This window comes from Dama dama, chromosome 4 (assembly GCF_033118175.1).
Source record: "Dama dama isolate Ldn47 chromosome 4, ASM3311817v1, whole genome shotgun sequence".
Classification (NCBI taxonomy): Eukaryota; Metazoa; Chordata; class Mammalia; order Artiodactyla; family Cervidae; genus Dama; species Dama dama.
Window position 1 is genome coordinate 54,406,470 of NC_083684.1, and position 17,124 is coordinate 54,423,593.

Sequence of the window (17,124 nt, forward strand, 5' to 3'; positions counted from 1 at the left end):
CAGGGCCTCAGTTTCTTCCTCTGTAAAATGGAGCCAGTAACAGTGGCTTTGAGGAATTATGAGATAACAGCAGGTGCTTAGAATATTGCGAGTATACAGTATAAGAGCTCAAGTAATAGAAGCTAGTCTCTGAAGGCAACTGTGTGTGGGAGGCAGGGGGCTGAGTATCTTAAAGTGTCTCGTAACCAGCCTTTGCCCACAGTGGCCCCACTTTCTCCCCTACCGAAGAGGGACTTTGGGTGAGGGACAAGATCTAGCTTGGGTACCAGCCTCCAACCAACAAGATCAGCACTCTATTCCAGGGACCAAAAGCCTGTCCCACCCTCAGCATCCAGCCCCAGCTCTTTATAAGCAGCAACTCATTTACTCTCCTGTCAGCCCTATGAGGTGGCCTCCATCAGCCGCACCCCTCCCCTCCGGCTTTTTCTTGCCTGTGCTTTGAGATAGGTGGAACTTCCCCAGCGAGGATGGAACCTGTGCCCCTGCGGTGGAAGCACGGGAAGACTGGACCACCGGGGAAGTCCCATCAGCCCACTTTAGAGATGAGAAAGCAGAGGCCCAACGAATGCAGTATCTTGCCCAAAGCGACACAGCCAGAAAGAAGAGAACATTGGGATTTGAACCCAGGGTCTGGTTTCAAAGTCTGTACCTTTAACTCCTACACCATGCAGCTTCCTGAGCCCCAGGCACCCTTTCAGCCCCTCCCAGGATCCTGGGTCTCATTCCCACAGCTTCTTAGCTTGGCCAGGATGGGAATTGGCTGGCTGATCTCTTACCACTGGGCCTCCAGACACCTCGAGAGCTCCCAGGTCCGGTCAGTCTGCTCAGCCCCGGTCCCAGGCTGGGGGGGAAAAGGAGTGGGGAGGGGGAGGAGGGGGAGACCCCAGCCATTGGCTGCCGAGGCATGACATCACCAGGGGGTGGGTGGTGGGGAAACAAACATCCCCTTCTCCCAGCTACATCCACCCGCCAGGGGGTGGGAGCCACAGAGGAGAAGCCTAGACAGCTGCTCTTCCTCGCCTGGGCTAAGACCTCCACTGTGAGCCCTGATCCTGGGGTTGACAGGTTGCTAGTACCATGGGAGACTAGCCCCCTACCAACACTATTCCCTGGCTTCCAGACCCAGGCATGGCCCTGCTGGTTCCTGGGGCCCCTAAAAATAAATTCTTTCCACTCTCTCTCCCAGTCATTGGGGGTTCAAATCCCAGCTCAGCTGTGTCCTGGCTGTGTGACCTTCGGCAAGTCACAGCATCTTTCAGCATCTCAGTTTCTCCATCTCTAAAACAAGGATCACAGAAGTGCCCGCCTTATGGATTTGTTGTGAAGATAAAATGAGTGAAAAGAGACGAAAAACTTTCAAAAGCTCCTGGCACGGAGTGACTGCTACTTATATGCATTTTGTATTATTCAAACAAATTAGGGGACCAGCTAGACTTGTCAGGCGATTTTTGGCTTGAGTGAGACTGGACCCAGGGAGCCCTACTTCTCTGTTTAATGGAGTTGCCACTTGGGGGGACATCTATCATGTACCGTGCTGGGCACCCAAAGCTTGGCCCCTGGAATCAGGGATGCAAGACAGGCAGATGAAGGCCCAGTTTTTAGTTAAAAATCCAGAAAGTGCTGGAGCTGGGATCCAACCACAGTTCTGCAGGACCACCAAGACCCTGCAATAAGCTCTGTCCCCTTCATATAACAGACAAGGAGGCTCTGAGAGGGGAGTGACACCCCAGGTCACCCACTTCAGGTAATAGGTAGCACCGGGATTTGAACCCAGATCTGCCCAACTCCCAAATCAAGGCCACCAGGCCTCACCCTGATCCCCCGGCCCCCAGCCCCCAGCCGGCCCTGACTCACCAGACCCCGGGGGGCGGCACAGAGAGCATAGGTATTCCCACATGCCCCTCACACCCACCCGGCTGCTGCCTCGGATGCTCCTGGCTCTCTGAGCCGGAGCCTGGCACCGGGGCTGGGCTGAGGCTGGGGATTACCCCCAAAATGCACATCAGCAGCTTCCAGCCCATTGTCCACCCGGGCGCTGCCTCCAGGCCCTCAGCAGAGGGGGCACCCTCACCTTTCACATCAGCTTAGCTGGTCCCTCAGCAGCCCCCTCCCCACCCTGAGCAGTTGGGGTCCACTCCCGAGGGGCTCGGGGGACCAGAGACCGGCTGGCAGGATCCCAGAATGCCAGGGGCCTCCTCCCTTCTCTCCGAAATGCCCCCTGCCCACTCTCAGCCACCGGGGAAGGCAGGAATGTGCTGAGCTCTGGGAAATGCCTTCCAGGCCTGGCAGCCACCAAGGGTTGGGGTGTGGTGGAACCCAGCTAGAACCCTCCTCCCAGGAAGGGTGGAAGACATGGTGTGGTCAGGGCTACTGATGGGCTCAAGGAGACCTACCCCCACTGCAGGCACACGCTCTCTCTCTCTCTCATTCATTGATGCATTCAGACATTCATGGGTTCATTCACTGATTCATTCAAACATTCATGAATTCATTCATTCATTCAATAAATCTTCACAAGTTCTTGGTGGCTTGCCCTTTGCTGGGCATTGGAGACACTGTCAGACCTAAACTCACCACAGAGGGCAGGCTCAGGACACAACTTCTGGGGTCAAACTGGAGGGTTGAGGAGGAAGAAGCCAGGTAAAAGGTTAGGGAAGAAGCTTCCAGGAGGGAGGAGGAACACGGGCAAAGCACCAGCAGGGAGAGAGGGAGCAGTCCTTTATTCAAAGTCAGCAAACAGTCAATGAGCACCTGGTCTTGTGCCCAGCCCCAGGCTGGATAGTGCTGGGGACACAGTGTGACCAAGATAGCCTGGGCCTGCTTTCACAGAGTTCACAGTCCAACAGGGAGACCGACCCAGAGTGGCCAGGGTGGGGATGGGGGAATCACAGACAGAGAGATCAGAACCTTGCTGGGGGAGCCCAGGCAACGTACCTGCTGCAACCCAGGAAGGGAGGTCAGGGAAGGCTCCCTGGAGGAGGGGACATGTGAACTGAGACTTGAGTGACCCATAGGATCTAGGCAAGAGAAGAGGTTGTATGAGACTTCCCTGCCGGTCCAGTGGTTAGGACTCTGAGCTTCCACTGCAGGGGGCATGGGTTCAATCCCTGGTTCAGGGAACTAGGATCCCTCAAGCTATGCAGCAGGGTCAATTAAAAAAAAAAAAAAAAAAACAATAGAGAGGGAGAGAGAGAGAAGAGGGAGTGGAAAAGTTTTATGGGCAGTGGGAACAGTCTGTGTAAAAGATCTGAATCCAAACAGAGGTTCGCACATAGGAAATTTTCTGGAGCCAAGAACCATGTCCTTGTTCATGGCTGTGTCTCTGCGGTCACATATGCCCTGTCATTTGCATCTCCTTCTCATTTATACATTTATTCACCAGCTATTTGCAGACACTTCTTCTGAATCAATCCATCCCTGGGCTGGGCGATGCTGGGGACACAGCAGTGACTGTGCCCTCACGGGACTCTCAATCCAAGGGCGGCAGACACTAAAGAAGTAAGCAACTAAATGAGTGTATAATTGAAATGAGTGTATAATTACACACCAAGCTAAGTGCTCTGAGAAAAGGATCCAGGTCTGTAAGAGGGGTCTGACACTCTGATACGATCAGAAAGGGCAGGGAGGGCTTCTTGGAGGAGGCAACATTTGAGCTGGCACCTGAAGGATACATAGGAGTTCATGCCAAGCTGCGGGTGGTGGATACATGAAAGTGGGTTTCAGGTAGAGGGAACATCCCATGCAAAGGGCCCCTTTGAGAAACCGGTGAATGTGAGAGTAAAGCGAAGCTGAGAGAAGGGTCAGAGTCAGCAGGGCCATGAGGAGAGCCTCAGACTTTGTCTCGAGGGCCCTGGGCACCTACAGGAGGGACAAGGCCAGAGCTGAGTTTTAATAACTGAGGGTGGAAAGAATCTACCAACAGGCCAGGCTAGAACCAGGAAGAAAACTCACTGCTTGCTACTCCAGCAGACAAGAAGGCTGGTACTCTATAGACAGACAGACAGAGGCTATCTGGTCCCTCTTCATGTCTTGGAGGGCAGATAACCTTCCTCATCCCCAATTTTATGGGACAAGCAAAGTCCTCTGTCATGAAATATAACATTAGCTGTATCTTTTTTGTAGCTGCCCTTTAGCAGGTAAAGAAAGCTTCCTTTCCTAGTTTGGTGGAGGTTTTTTTTTTTTTCCTTAATATTTCTCTATTTATTTGGCTGCATCTGATCTTAGTTGAGGCACATGAGATTTTTTTTCCCTTTTATCTTTTTTTTAAAATTATGAAAATATGATAACACATTTACAGGAGACTTAGAAAATACAGAACAAAGTTTCATATGTTCCACTAAATATTACAGTTGTTTAAGTAAATAAGTTAAGATTCTTAGTTGGAGTTTCAGTATCAAACTCTGAAGCATGTGGGATCTTCATCTTAGTTGTGGCATGTGGGATCTTTTGATGCGGCACATGGGCACCAGAGCATGTTGGCTCAGCAGTCGGGGTGCACGGGCTTAGTTGCTCTGTGGCGTGTGGGATCTTAATTCCCCCAGCAGGGATCGAACCCGCGTCCCCTGCACTGCAAAGCAGATGCTTACACTGGACCACCAGCGAAGTCCCTGCTGTGAGTTTTCTGTGGTGAGTGATAGGTCTCTGTGTGTGTGTGTGTTTCTGCCTCTCTGTGTCTCCCTCTGTCTCTGTCCTCATTCCTTGTCTCTCTCTGTGCCTCTCTTCTCACTCTCTCTGTGTCTCTCTTTCTCTGTCTCTTGCCTTTTCTTCCCCCTGGGGGGTGGGGTGGCCATAGGAAGTTGAGTTCGGGGTGGGGGGGCACCAGTGTCCCAGTTCCGGCCAAGGCCACCTCCGTAAACACAGGACATCCTGCAGCGCTGGGGAAGGACGTGGAAGGCGCTACTCAGGGACCACCCTCTCCCCACCCATCTGAGCCGAGCAGGCGTCAGGTCCCACCCAGTGCAGCCCAGGGAAGCTACCTCCCTCACCCCCATCCTTTACACCTGCTCCGTCCCCTGCCCTCTCTACTGAGCTCCAGTCCCCGGGGTTTGGTGGGGGCAACTGCCTGGATACCTGCCCCTGAGTGTCCCCCTAGTCCCTTGCACCCACAGGGTGTCCCTCTCTGGCCTCAATGTCAACCCCAGACCTGGTCACCATTGTAGAGTAGCCCCAAGTTCCCAGGCTAGAGCCCTGGATCTCATCCTAGGCCCCTCCTCCACTGCAGCTCATCACTCCTACAGGCTGTCCTCTCTTGCAACTCTCCCTTCCCTTCCTCTCCCCTCTCCAAGGCTGATCTGCCCCTCTCTGGCCTCTCCTCTCAACTCCTGGACTCCTGTATCACCTCCCACCACCAGATACACATGGCAGCCAGACAGATCCATTTATTTCTAAATTCCTTTACCCTAGTGCCTTCAGAGTAAAGTATCCCATCCAGGGCCTCTGTGCCCTGGTCCCTACCAACCCCTCCAGCTCCATCACTTACCTTACTGCTTTCCCCTTCTTCCCAATCAAATTCAGCAGCTTACAGATCCCTGAAAAGGTTGTAGGGTCCCTCCCTCCCTTACCCTTGCACATCCTTCTGCCTAGAACACTCTCCCCTCAGAACAATAGCCCTTCGAGGTGGCTACGCTTACTGTCCCAGCTTACAGATGAGGACTCTGAGGCCCAGAGAAGTTGAGTTCCTTGCCTAGGGTCACACAGCCACAGAATGGCAAAATATAGGTGGCCGGGCTTTTAACACAATCCAATTTTTTTTTTTTTTTAATGCTGCACCTCACAGCATGTGGGATCTTTGTTCCCCAACCAGGGCACAAACCTATGCTCCCTGCGTTGGAAGTGTTGCAGTGAAAAGGAAAAAAGGGGGAATGAGTGCGTCTCTTCTTTCCTGAGAACAAAGATAAAGAGAACAATAAGCAGGCCTGATCACTCCTAGTTTTCACTGTAACTATTCTAATCTGTATTCTGTAACTAAGTTTGCTTTTCTGCCCCGTAACTCCAAAAGAGCTACATTTTGCAACTATTATCCTTTGACTCTGTGCTAATTACATTCTGTATCTGGTGCTCACCTTTACAGCACTTTCTTCACAGACCACCCCTCATAGTTTTTTCTCTTTTTGCATTATATCAAGAATGCCACACATAAAGACAGTGGACCTGACTACCGGTCTGCCAGACCCAATTACTGGGCTACCTGATGCCAGCCTATGACTGTTTCTGAAATAATGTGAGAGGAAGAAGAACACAAGTTCCTTATACCTTTGTTCTCATCACCGACCCCTGACTGTGAGCCCTCACCTTATATAACTCCCCAGATTCTTCCTGGAAGAGGAATCTGGACTTCAAGGACACAGTTCTCGAAGCATGAGTTCTCCCCTCTGCCGGCTGAGGATTAAAGATACTTTTCCATTTCCTCCAGACTCTGTCTCCGTATCTTTTATTCGGCTTCTGTGGGCAGAGAAAGCCAAGACTTTGGCCGCAACAGAAGCATGGAGTCTTAACCCCTGGACCACCAGGGAAGACCCCCAGTACAGCTTATTGGGTCAATTATCATTGATTAACTATCATTAGGGTCTTTCCCAGGGTGGCTCTGATGGTAAAGAACCTGTCTGCAATGTGGGAGACCTGGCTTCAATCCCTGGGTTGGGAAGATTCCCTGGAAGAGGGCATGGCAACACACTCCAGGAGCCTTGCCTGGAGAAACCCCCTGGACAGAGGAGCCGGGCAGGCTGCAGTCCACGGGGTCACAAAGAGTCGGACACGACTGAGCGACTTCACTTCACCCTACCAGGTGCTGGGCTGTATGTAAAAGGCAAATCTGACAGCTTCTCTCCCACCCTCTGGGCCCCTCAGAATGTATCCCTCTCCTTGGGGATGTGAACCCTGCCCTTTCCAAGGCTCACCTTCCACCCAGTCCCACTCATTCATTCAATGAACATTTACTGGTCCCAGTGCAGAAGTCTAATGATGCTTCTGCTGTGCTGTGCTTAGTCACTCAGTCAGGTCCAACTCTTTGCAACCCCGTGGACTGCAGCCTGCCAGGCTCCTCTGTCCATGGGGTTTCTCCAGGCAAGACTCCTGGAGTGGGTTGCCATGCCCTCCTCCAGGGAATCTTCCAAACCCAGAAATTGAACCTGGTAGGGTAGGTACCAGTAAATCTTTGCTGAATAAGGGAAGGAGGGGGAGGGGAAAGAAGGAGACCAAGGACAGTTCTCCCAGGTGCTGGAGGAGAGAAGGTTGTGTGCGTGTGTGATGGGTAGGGGTCCCTGTGAACGCCCAAGGAGGGGAGCGGGCCTGGGGAGGGTCGTGGTGGGAACACACAGAGGCTCTGTGAAAAGCGGCCACAGCGGCAGGGCTGGCAGCTCCATGAGGAATGGTGTGGGCCCTGGAATCTGCTGGCTGAGGTAGCCTGGCTTCCTGGGGTTGAGTCTGAGGGCGGAGGGGCACACCAGGGGTCAGACACAGGGAGAGTAGCACAGGCCCTCAGCCTCGAGCTGTCATAAACCTGAAGGCAGCAGGGGGATGGAACCAGAACTGATCTAGTCCATATGCTCCTTTTGTGCAAAAGGCACGCCCCCTTCCCCAAGGCACTTGCTCTCCATCTACTGAGAAACTGTCCTCATAAATATGTAAACACATGGTGCTGGAGACATTTGTGGTAGCTCCTTCAAAACGGAGCCTGTGTGCAGTGCACAACCTGAACAACTGTACACGGAGACGGGAGAGGGGAGCATCCCTCACCAAACAGGCACAGGGGTAGATGGGACCATCGTTGACAGACTGCCTGCGTCAATAGGTATGACAGATTATCCCCCGATTTGACACTCAGAGACATCATCAGAAATAGGTCCTCACGGTGTTGTAAACAGAAGGCATTGCTGACCCCACACGGGGAACTCCTTGACCACCGGTCAGGTCACAAGGGAATCTTAAGGTAGTGACAGGACAGACCCCCCTCCCCCAGACTGGGCACCAGGGGGCATTGCTGAGCTCAGCCTACGCCCAGGGTCTGGGTCTGGGTCAAAATCGAATCTGAGTCCCACTGCCCAGGGGCTGGAGCCCCCAGGTATTGGAGTCAGGCACCCGGAAGACCCTGAACTGGGGCACCAGCTCCCTTTGGGGCATTTCCACTCCCCTCCCGGGGCCACCCCATCCACTTCCAGAAATGGGCACGACTTCCTCCGCTCCTCCAGGAAGCTCCCCTGTGCCCGCCCCTTCCAGGCCCGCAGGCCCGGCCGAAGCTGCCCGCCTCTCCCCCTCCCTCTCCCCCTCTCCCCACCCTCCTCCCTTCCTCCGTTTCCACCCCAGCTTCAGCCTCCCCAAAGCTTCCGGCCAGAGTGGAGGCACCCGGGCCCCACGATTTTAAGTGTCCCTTTGCCGGGGTTTCCCGCATCCGAGGCCCGGCCGGTCCGCTCAGGTCGCCCTCCGCCCCTCCCCCCGCCCGCCTCCTCCCTCCCCCCTCCCCCTCCCCCCTCCCCGGCTGCCGCGTTCACCGTGCCCCTCCCCCCTCCGGTACCCCGGGCGCGGCCCTGCCCCCACGGCCGCCAGGAAGGACGCCGCCTGGGTCCCGTGCCAGGCCTCTGAGTGTGCGGCCCCTCCCAGCCGGGCCAGGAATGCGGCTGGACGGCGGGGGCGGCGCAGACACCCGGCGCTCAGGCCGGCCCTATAGCACAGGCCTGTCAGGCAGGTGGCCCCAGCCCGCCTGGGCTCAGAGTTTCTTCTAGAAGGAAAGCAGGATCCCTTGCCGTTCTTTCTGTCAAGCCACCACACTTGGTGGCTTTATTTCGGAATCGGCTTCCGAGCTGCCTTATCCCTAGCCCAAAGAGAGATTTGAGACCCGGAGTGGATTTTGTTTAAAACTTGCTGGAGTCTTTCTTTGATCATTTTCCCGGAGAACTGGCTCTCTGTGCTCAGAGGAGAGGCTCCATCCAGCCTTTAGCTTTGTGCTTTTATTTCTGGTTCATTCTGAAAGCTCCTTCTGCCCCCCTACTCCAAGACACATAGGTAGACTCCAGGCAAGGTCTAGATTTCACTTTTAAACAGTGGCCCCTGGTTCCTCCTCCTCCACAACCACCCACCATTATTTAGGTACACACACAGGCACATGGGGAGACCTGACTGAGTATATTCCAGAAGTTTTCTAGAGAGCCAGTTTCCAGACCTAATTGGTCTGCTTCTCAGACCAAAAAGCAGTAAAGTTTGAAACTTATCTCCCTAAGAGTTGACATCTTGGAGCCTCAGTTTTCTCAACTGTAAAATGGGGATAATAACATGCCCATCTTGTTATGAGGATTAAATCAGTTAGCACATGTCAAGTGCTTAGGACTGTGCTGCGTGCACAGTCCTCGCTTGATAAATGTTAGAGGTTTTCTACCACCCTCACCCTTGCCTTGGCCCAGAAACAAAGCAGTACACACACTTCAGACTTTCCAGGACTGGCTTTAATTTCAAAAAACAGGTTGGGGTCTCTTCCCACATCGACGCAAATGTATCCTAGGCTGTGCCTCTGGGGATTCAGCGCAGGACCTAGTCCAATCACATTCCAGCCACCAAGGCCCTGTCATTTCATCACAAGGGCCAATCCCAGACTCCCCTCCCCATCAGTCAGAGACAAGAGCATGGAGGTGAAGTTGCCCAGGACTGGATTTTTTCTCTCCAAAGCCCCTCTCGAGGGAAGCCAGCTGTGTCTTTCCAAGGAGAGTTGGTCCAGCCAGCAGGCTCAGTTTGGACATCAGATCAACATCTCAGCCCAGAGGGGTCAACGCCCCGGCCCCGGGGGTCGCTCCAGTGCCTGTGTGCCCACCAGCACGTCCATGAGGTAGTCCAGCTCGGCCTCGTCCAGATCTGGACCTACCTCCTTGCCTGGTCCATCTTCAGGGCTGGATTTGTGGCTCTCAGAGACTGGTGTCCAGAGTTCACTGTCATACATGGATGTGTCAATGTCCTCAAACAGGCCCTCGAGCCCATCGTCCAGCAGACAGCCAGTGGCTGGGCCCAGCAGGTCCAAGGCGCCCAGGCTGGGTGAGGCTCCCCCGGCGGGGCGGCCTAGTGGCCCCTCGTCTACCAGGGGCTGTGGGGCCTGGCTCAGGCCCTCAATATGGCTGAGGTCCTCCAGGAGGCTGGCCATGGAGGCTGAGAGGGCAGCATCAGAGCTGGCCAGCAGGTTGTCAGCCACGCTGGGGGCTGTAGGCGGGGTGGGCACAGGTGGCAGGGCAGCCGTGGGTGCCATGGATGCCTGGATTCGCCGCAGCGTGTTCACTACCAGCACCAGGTGCCGCAGGTCCGGCTCACTCTGCCGCAGGCTGTGGTGGAGCTTGAGCACCGAGAGGTCAAAGAGAGAGCTGGAGGCCACGGCCGGGGGCGCCTGAGCTACTGCTGAGTGGCTGGGATCCAGCCACCAGGCGTCCACTGCCAGGGTTTCCTTCTCCTGCTCCTCCTCCTCCTCCTCCCGCTTTCGCTTCAGGCCCTTGCTCAGCATCATCTGTGGGGAGGGAAGAGTCATTCAGTTATGGAAAGCCAGTGTGAAGTTCTGACCATTGCTGTGTGATCTTGGGCAAAGCACTTAACCTCTCTGAGCCTACATTTTCTTGGGGAAGCTTTAAGACATGAATGATAATTGTATCTACTTCCTAGAGTTGTTTTAAGGAACAAATGAGATTTAAAAAAGCACTTCGGACAGTGTCTGGTACATAGCAATTACTCCTATAAATAAGGACTATTGATAATAACTATTATTATCTATTTCTTCAGTGAACTATGTGAAATGGCTAATGTGAAGTGTCCAATGTGAAAATGTCCAGTGTGAAATGTCCAATATTCAACTTTTTTTTAACCTACAAAAGCAGGTTTCACATGGTTTAATCTAATATTTATTGAGTGTCTACTAACAGCATCAGACAATAAACAAACACAAGAAATGTACCGATGGTGCTAGGAAGATGCTAAAAGTTTCTGGAGAGTGGTCAGGAAGGCTCCCCTGAGGAGGTGACATTTGAAATGAGCCCTCAAGTACGAGAAAAAAGCCATGGAAGAACCAGGGGGAAGGCATTCTGGGAATAAAAAACAGCAAGGGCAAAGAAAAACCTAGAGACTGGACGAGTTTGAGCTGAAAAAAGGACTCTGTAGTCAGTGGGGGGGGGGTGGGGTGGGGGTTGAGGATGGAGTAGGGAGGATGTGGGGGGTTTGAGAGTAGGCAGAGGCAAGGAGCTTGGATTTTATTGGGGGGTGTGGTGGGAAGTCATTGAAGGGGTTTGAGCAGGGAGGACAGTGGTGTTGTGGACTGATTAGGTTTCCAGAAGATCCCCTTGGCTGCTAAGAGGCAGGGGGAGCGAGGAGGGGCGGGGAGAGTGGCCCTGAGATCTTTTCGGAGGCTACTGCAGTCTTTGGGGCTGGGCGAAGATGGTGACTTGGAAGTATAAGGTGGCAGTGGACACGGAAGGAAGATGGTCGATTCAGGATTTATTTGAGAGGCAGCGTGGACAGAGCTTGCCAGAAAATCCTCATGGGCACGGGGGTCACGGAAAGAAGTTTGAAGACCCACACTTTCCCCGGGGTGGGTGCCCCTGACCCAACCTGCTTTTTTAAGCCAGGCAGCCTGCAGGGTACAGTACCCAAATCCTTGCCCAGGAGGACTTCAATAGTGACCCCCTCACACTACTCAAAACTGTGTCCTCGCCTCCTTCCCAGCAGATCCGAGAGTCCGGAACCGCAGGAATTCAGCCGCCACCCCCGACTCCGCCCCCCCCGGTCCCGGCGCCCCCTGGCGGCGCCAGGCCGGCTTCCCCCGGGGATTCCGACTCCCAGACCCCGGGACTCTTCACAGTGGCCCGCCGGACGCGGTCATTTCTGCTTGCCACCCGGGACCGTGCGGCCCGGGATCCCCGGAGGGCCGTTCTGCCCTCTCGGCCTCCGCTCGCTTCCGGAAGGCAGTGGAGGCTACTCCTCTCGAAGCGGCGGCGGCGGCGGCGGGGGCGGGTGAGTCACGCAGCCGGAGCCAGAGAGCCGGCGCCTCCGCCCCCTTCCCGGGCTGCGGTGTGATTCACCCGCCAGGCCGGGGCGGGCGGCACGGAGAGGCCCGTGCGCCTCGGTCCCGGGCAGTCCTGGCGCGCACCTGCCGAACCGGGGGATCGAACCTGCCAAAGGACCCCGCGGCCAGTACCCCTCTTTCCCCAGGCCTCTTCCCTTCATTTACATACCTAGTTCACCAGCTGCCAATCAGAAAGAAGAGGGAGCCACCCGCAGCCAATCAGGAAGCGGTGGCGGCAGCATTGCTCGCCCGCTCTCCTTCAGCAACCGGCGCCTGGGTTGAGAGACGCAGTTCTGACTCCAGCTCACGACTCCCGGCTCCTGACTCCCCTTAGTTACCGCCCACTCCCCTGGCAGCCCCGCCCTTCGCCCAGGGATTGGTCCTAGACAGTGATGGGCGGAGCCTGTAGAAGGCAGGCTAGAAAGAGGGGCGAGCTGTCTTTAGGGCGCATGTCCGGGAGGCTGCTTGAAGGGAGGAGGAAGATAGGGCGGCTCTTGGCCCTGTAGGACGGTAGCGCGGTGGGGTTTTTGTCTCTCAAGCTGTGGGCCCCCTCACATCTGCCCACGCACTTGTCAAACCCAATAATTGAGCTTACGCAAGCAGCCCCAACAGGGGTCTACACTCTAGGCCAGCTTAGTCCTGGGTTCAAATTCTGATTTCTGAGCCCACAGAGTCTGTTAAAGGGGGATCTTTTTGCTTACCTCTTGAGAGTTGGGAAACTTAAAGTAAGGTATTATCTGCAAGAGCACTATATAAGCAAATTCTGGGTAGTTGAACTCAATCGCGGTTACAGACGGGAGTTAGGGGTAGGGAGTGGAATGGACCTGGAGTCCCTTCCTGGGCTCCATTCCGTAAGTACAATAGCTGTGTGACCTTGACCAAGTGTTTCAATTCTTTAGGTTTTCTCCCTTATTTTTTAAAATGAGAGAAATAGCCTCTGGCTCAGAGGATTGTTTTGAGGATTAAACAATTCTTGCACAATGCTGAGTGGTGTCTTAGGTGTCCTTTTTTCAGTAGTAATAGCTGTTCTGGTGATAGCACAGGTGCTCAGTTCAAGGGGAGACATTCAGGGTGGGGTGCAGGTGGACAGAAGTTTAATACATGTCAGATAAACTGACAGTGGGACTTAACCTTCTTCAAATACCTCATTTGCTAATTCCTCATTTGCTAAGGGGAAAAACTGTTTATGAATAAATCTTCTGACCAAAGTAAGTTATCAAAAATGCTAACTCAACTACTTGATTCAGGCAACCATTTTCAATGGATGCTCACCCTTTAGGGTAAAAAGTTAATGGGGAACAGGATCTCGGCAGTTTCCAAAGCATCATCCCACAGATTCCTTGTTAACTGCAAAGGGGGAAATATCCTTTTATGATGGGAAGAGGAGGTGCTCAGCACCTTAGCTATATAATGAAACTTTGCATCCACAGCAGTGGGATGCCCAGACACTGGGTGGTACCTGATGTGATGCATTAGGCAGTACACAACATTCGTTGTGGAGTTTCCCTGTTACATTTCATAAAGTGAGTCTCAAGCATCTAGGCCCAAACTTCAGCTTACAGGGAACAGACAGTGACAATATTAAACACAAAAACAATCAGACAAATACACAATGTGGGAAGTCTACAGCACAACTGGGTTGTTCTTCCAAAAATTCAATTTCAAGAAACCACAGAAAGGGATTAGTGAGGTTAGGGGGAGGATGTTTCAGAATAAAAGATGCTGTATAATTTCTTTGTTACAACCAAATAGGCATGTGAACCTCCCTTAGACTCTAGTTTGCCAGTAAATTCTATAAAGGATGTTCTTGAGAAAATTGGGCAAATTCAAATATAGGCTGGATACTAGGTGATATTATGAAATTCTTAATTCTGTCACATGTGCAATAGGACTGTGGTTTGTAGTTGAGTGTCCTTAATCTTAAGCGTCTCTTAATCTTAAAATATGCCTGCTGAGCTATTAGGGGTACAATGTTCAGATGTCTGCAATATACTCTCCAGTGGTTCAGCAAAAGAAAAAAACATACATCTACACATATACATATTCAAATAAAGGAAACAGAATGTTAACAACTAAATCTAGGTGAAAGGGTATTCAAGTGCTCAGAAGACATACTTTTTTTTTTTCATCTTTTTTCTGTGCTTGAAAATTTTCAAAATGAATAAAGGGTAAAATGCTAATTAGAACCAGGCCCCTGTTAGGCAAATTCACATAATTATCTTTTTAGCCTGGAAAAAGGCGACTCAGTCTCCAAGTGGCTCTTTTCAGGTCATAAAGAGAAGAGCTCACAGGCATCTGATTAGGGTGGGTTTGTTGAGCACCTGGAGAAGGCAATGGCAACCCACTCCAGTACTCTTGCCTGGAAAATCCCATGGATGGAGGAGCCTGGTGGGCTGCAGTCCATGGGGTCGCAAAGAGTCAGATACACTGAGCGACTTCACTTTCACTTTTCACTTTCAAGCATTGGAGAAGGAAATGGCAACCCACTCCAGTGTTCTTGCCTGGAGAATCCCAGGGACGGGGGAGCCTGGTGGGTTACCGTCTATGGGGTCGCACAGAGTCGGACACGACTGAAGCGACATCAGCAGCAGCAGCACTGAGCACCTAGTATGTGGTGGGCAGTTGTAGACAATGGGGGCACAGCACTTGATACGCCTCACAGGGTCTCTCTTCTCATGGAACAGGGGATGGATGGAGTGGAAAGAGAAAAGAAATATGAAAACGAATTGAGCACTTTCTGTGTGCCAGGCACTGAAGATATGGCCGGAACATTATAAACAAAAATCCCTGATGTGAGGAGGTGGACAACAAGCTGAATAAAGCAACGATTTAGTATCTTAGAGGGTGATAAGTGAAAAGGAAAAGCAGAGCAGAAGAGTAATGAAAAAGGGTGCAGTTTGGACAAACAGCTGGTGGTGGAGGGTTTCTCTGAAGAGGTGACATCCATTGAGTAGAGACTTGATGAAGTGGGAGAGGTGGTAAAGCTCTGGAAGAAGCGTTCCAATCAGAGCAAAGGGCCAGTGCAAAGGCCCTGAGCTGGGAAGATACCATCTCTGCGGCCAGGGAGGAAGTCAGAGTTTTCAGGCCCTTCAGAGCACTCTGCGAACCTTTGTTTTTTATTGAGTGGGATGAGAAGACCCTGGAAAATGACTAAATGAGGAAGATACTTTCTGCTTCTGTTCAGTGACTTAAAAAAAAAAAAACACAAACACAAACAAATAGGACGGGATAATACAGAGGCTAGGGGAGAGGTACCTGCAGCCGGGGTGGTCCTGGAGAGCCTCCCTGAGGAGGTGACTTAAGAGCTGAAATCAGAAAGTGGAGAAGAAATTCAAAGGGCTAGGGAGAGGGAAACAGAGTCCGGGCCTCGAGAAATGAAACCAGAAGCGGAGCCACCGTCCGGGCAGGCCTGGGGAGGAGCCTCCGCCAGCAGCGGAGGGAGCAGAACGCCCCGCCTCCAGCCGGCAGCCCCACCCCGCCCCTGGGGAGGGAGGAGGCGCCCGCCCGGCTCCCGGGCCGAGTGGGCAGGTGGGAGGGACCAAGGTGGCCGAGGCCCTTCCCCCAACGCGGGACCAAGGCGAGAGGGCAGATTGCGGAACGCGGACTCTGCCCTCGGGGACCCGATTCCCTCTGAGGGGCCAGCCCTTCCACTTCTCCCGCCAGTTTTCTGACGGCTGTAGCTGGGCCTCTCTGAGCCTCAGTTTGGTCATCTGGAAAGTGGACGTGCTCCTCATACTGGCCTCACCGTGGTCCTAACAAACTCCATGATGCCTCATCACTCCTGTATTTTTGGGCTTCCCTGGTGGCTCAGACGATAAAGAATCCGCCCGCAATGAGGGAGACCTGGGATTGATCCCTGGTTTGGGAAGATCCTCTGGAAAAGGGTATAGCAACCCACTCCAGTATTCTTGCCTGGAGAATCTCATGGACAGAGGAGCCTGGCGGGCAACAGTCCATGGGGTCTCAGAGTCAGATACGACTGAGCGACTAAGCATATGTTTAGGGCAAACAGAGTCCATGTAAAAGTGAGTCAGGGGACTTCCTGGTGGTTCCTAGCTAAGACAGCCTGCTCGCAATGCAGGTGGGCAGGGTTTGAACTCTGGTCAGGGAGTTAGATCCAAAATGCCGGAATCAAGAATTCCCATGCTGCAGCTAAAAAGATCTGGTGTGTCACAACTAAAGATTCTACATGCACAGCCAAATAAATAAAATAAATAAATATTGGGGGGGGGGGGGGGAGAAGTGTGCAGGTCTCCTCCCTGCACAGCCCCACACCCTGCCATGCCTTCCATCTCACTCAGGGTAAAGCTCTAGCCCTCCCTAAGGGACTCCACAACACCCTACAGGACTTGCCCCCTCAAACTCTATCATCTCATCTCCTAATACGCTCCTCCTTGCTGTCTCTACTCCAGTCACATGAATGCTTGCTAAGTTATTCAGTCGTGTCTGACTCTTTGCTACCCCATGCACTGTAACCTACCAGGCTCCTCTGTCCATGGGATTCTCCAGGCAAGAATACTGGAGTGGGTTGCCATGCTCTTCTCCAGGGGATCTTCCCAACCCAGGGATTGAATCTGAGTCTTTTACATCTCCTGCATTGGCAGATGGGTTCTTTACCACTAGCTCCACCTGGGAAGCCCCACTGACCTTCAAATGGTCCTTCAAACACTCAACTATTGCTCTGACCATAGGGCCTTTGCACTGGCTGTTCCTGTTATTGGGATTGTATCCCCACAGATTCACAAAGATCATGTCTCAACGTCTTTCAGGTCCCTCTCAAATTTCATCTTGTCAGTGAGGCCTTCTTTGGTCTCCCATCAAAATAGCAACATCCCCATCACTTTCTTTCTTTGTCTTTGTAACATTTGCCACCACTTGACAGACTACTTTTTTTTTTTGACAGACTACATTTTACTGTTTATTTCAGTGTATATTTCAGCCTCTCCCACGATGATGTTTTATGAGAGCAGGAACTCTATTTTGTTCATGTTTTTGGAAGAGTGCCAGGTCCACATAGGCACTCAGTAAATTTGAGCAATTAGTGGAATCTTTGGTGTGCAGCAAGTGCCCTCTTACACACTTTGCATGATCGCTCAGTGAGGCAG

At 52.7% G+C, this 17,124-nt stretch overlaps 2 protein-coding genes across 2 annotated transcripts in view; one reads left to right on the forward strand and one right to left on the reverse strand.

Moving 5' to 3' along the window:
- The window catches only part of ZNF780A (zinc finger protein 780A), a 428,674-nt gene that overhangs the window by 247,940 nt on the left and 163,610 nt on the right, over nucleotides 1-17,124 (forward strand). The window lies entirely within an intron of this gene.
- On the reverse strand, nucleotides 9,417-12,331 carry SERTAD1 (SERTA domain containing 1). Its single transcript, XM_061139319.1, has 2 exons — nucleotides 12,189-12,331; nucleotides 9,417-10,474 (listed from the first exon to the last, which is right to left on the reverse strand). Exon 2 carries the CDS (start codon nucleotides 10,472-10,474, stop codon nucleotides 9,752-9,754), a length of 723 nt encoding a protein of 240 aa, XP_060995302.1. The 5' UTR covers nucleotides 12,189-12,331; the 3' UTR covers nucleotides 9,417-9,751.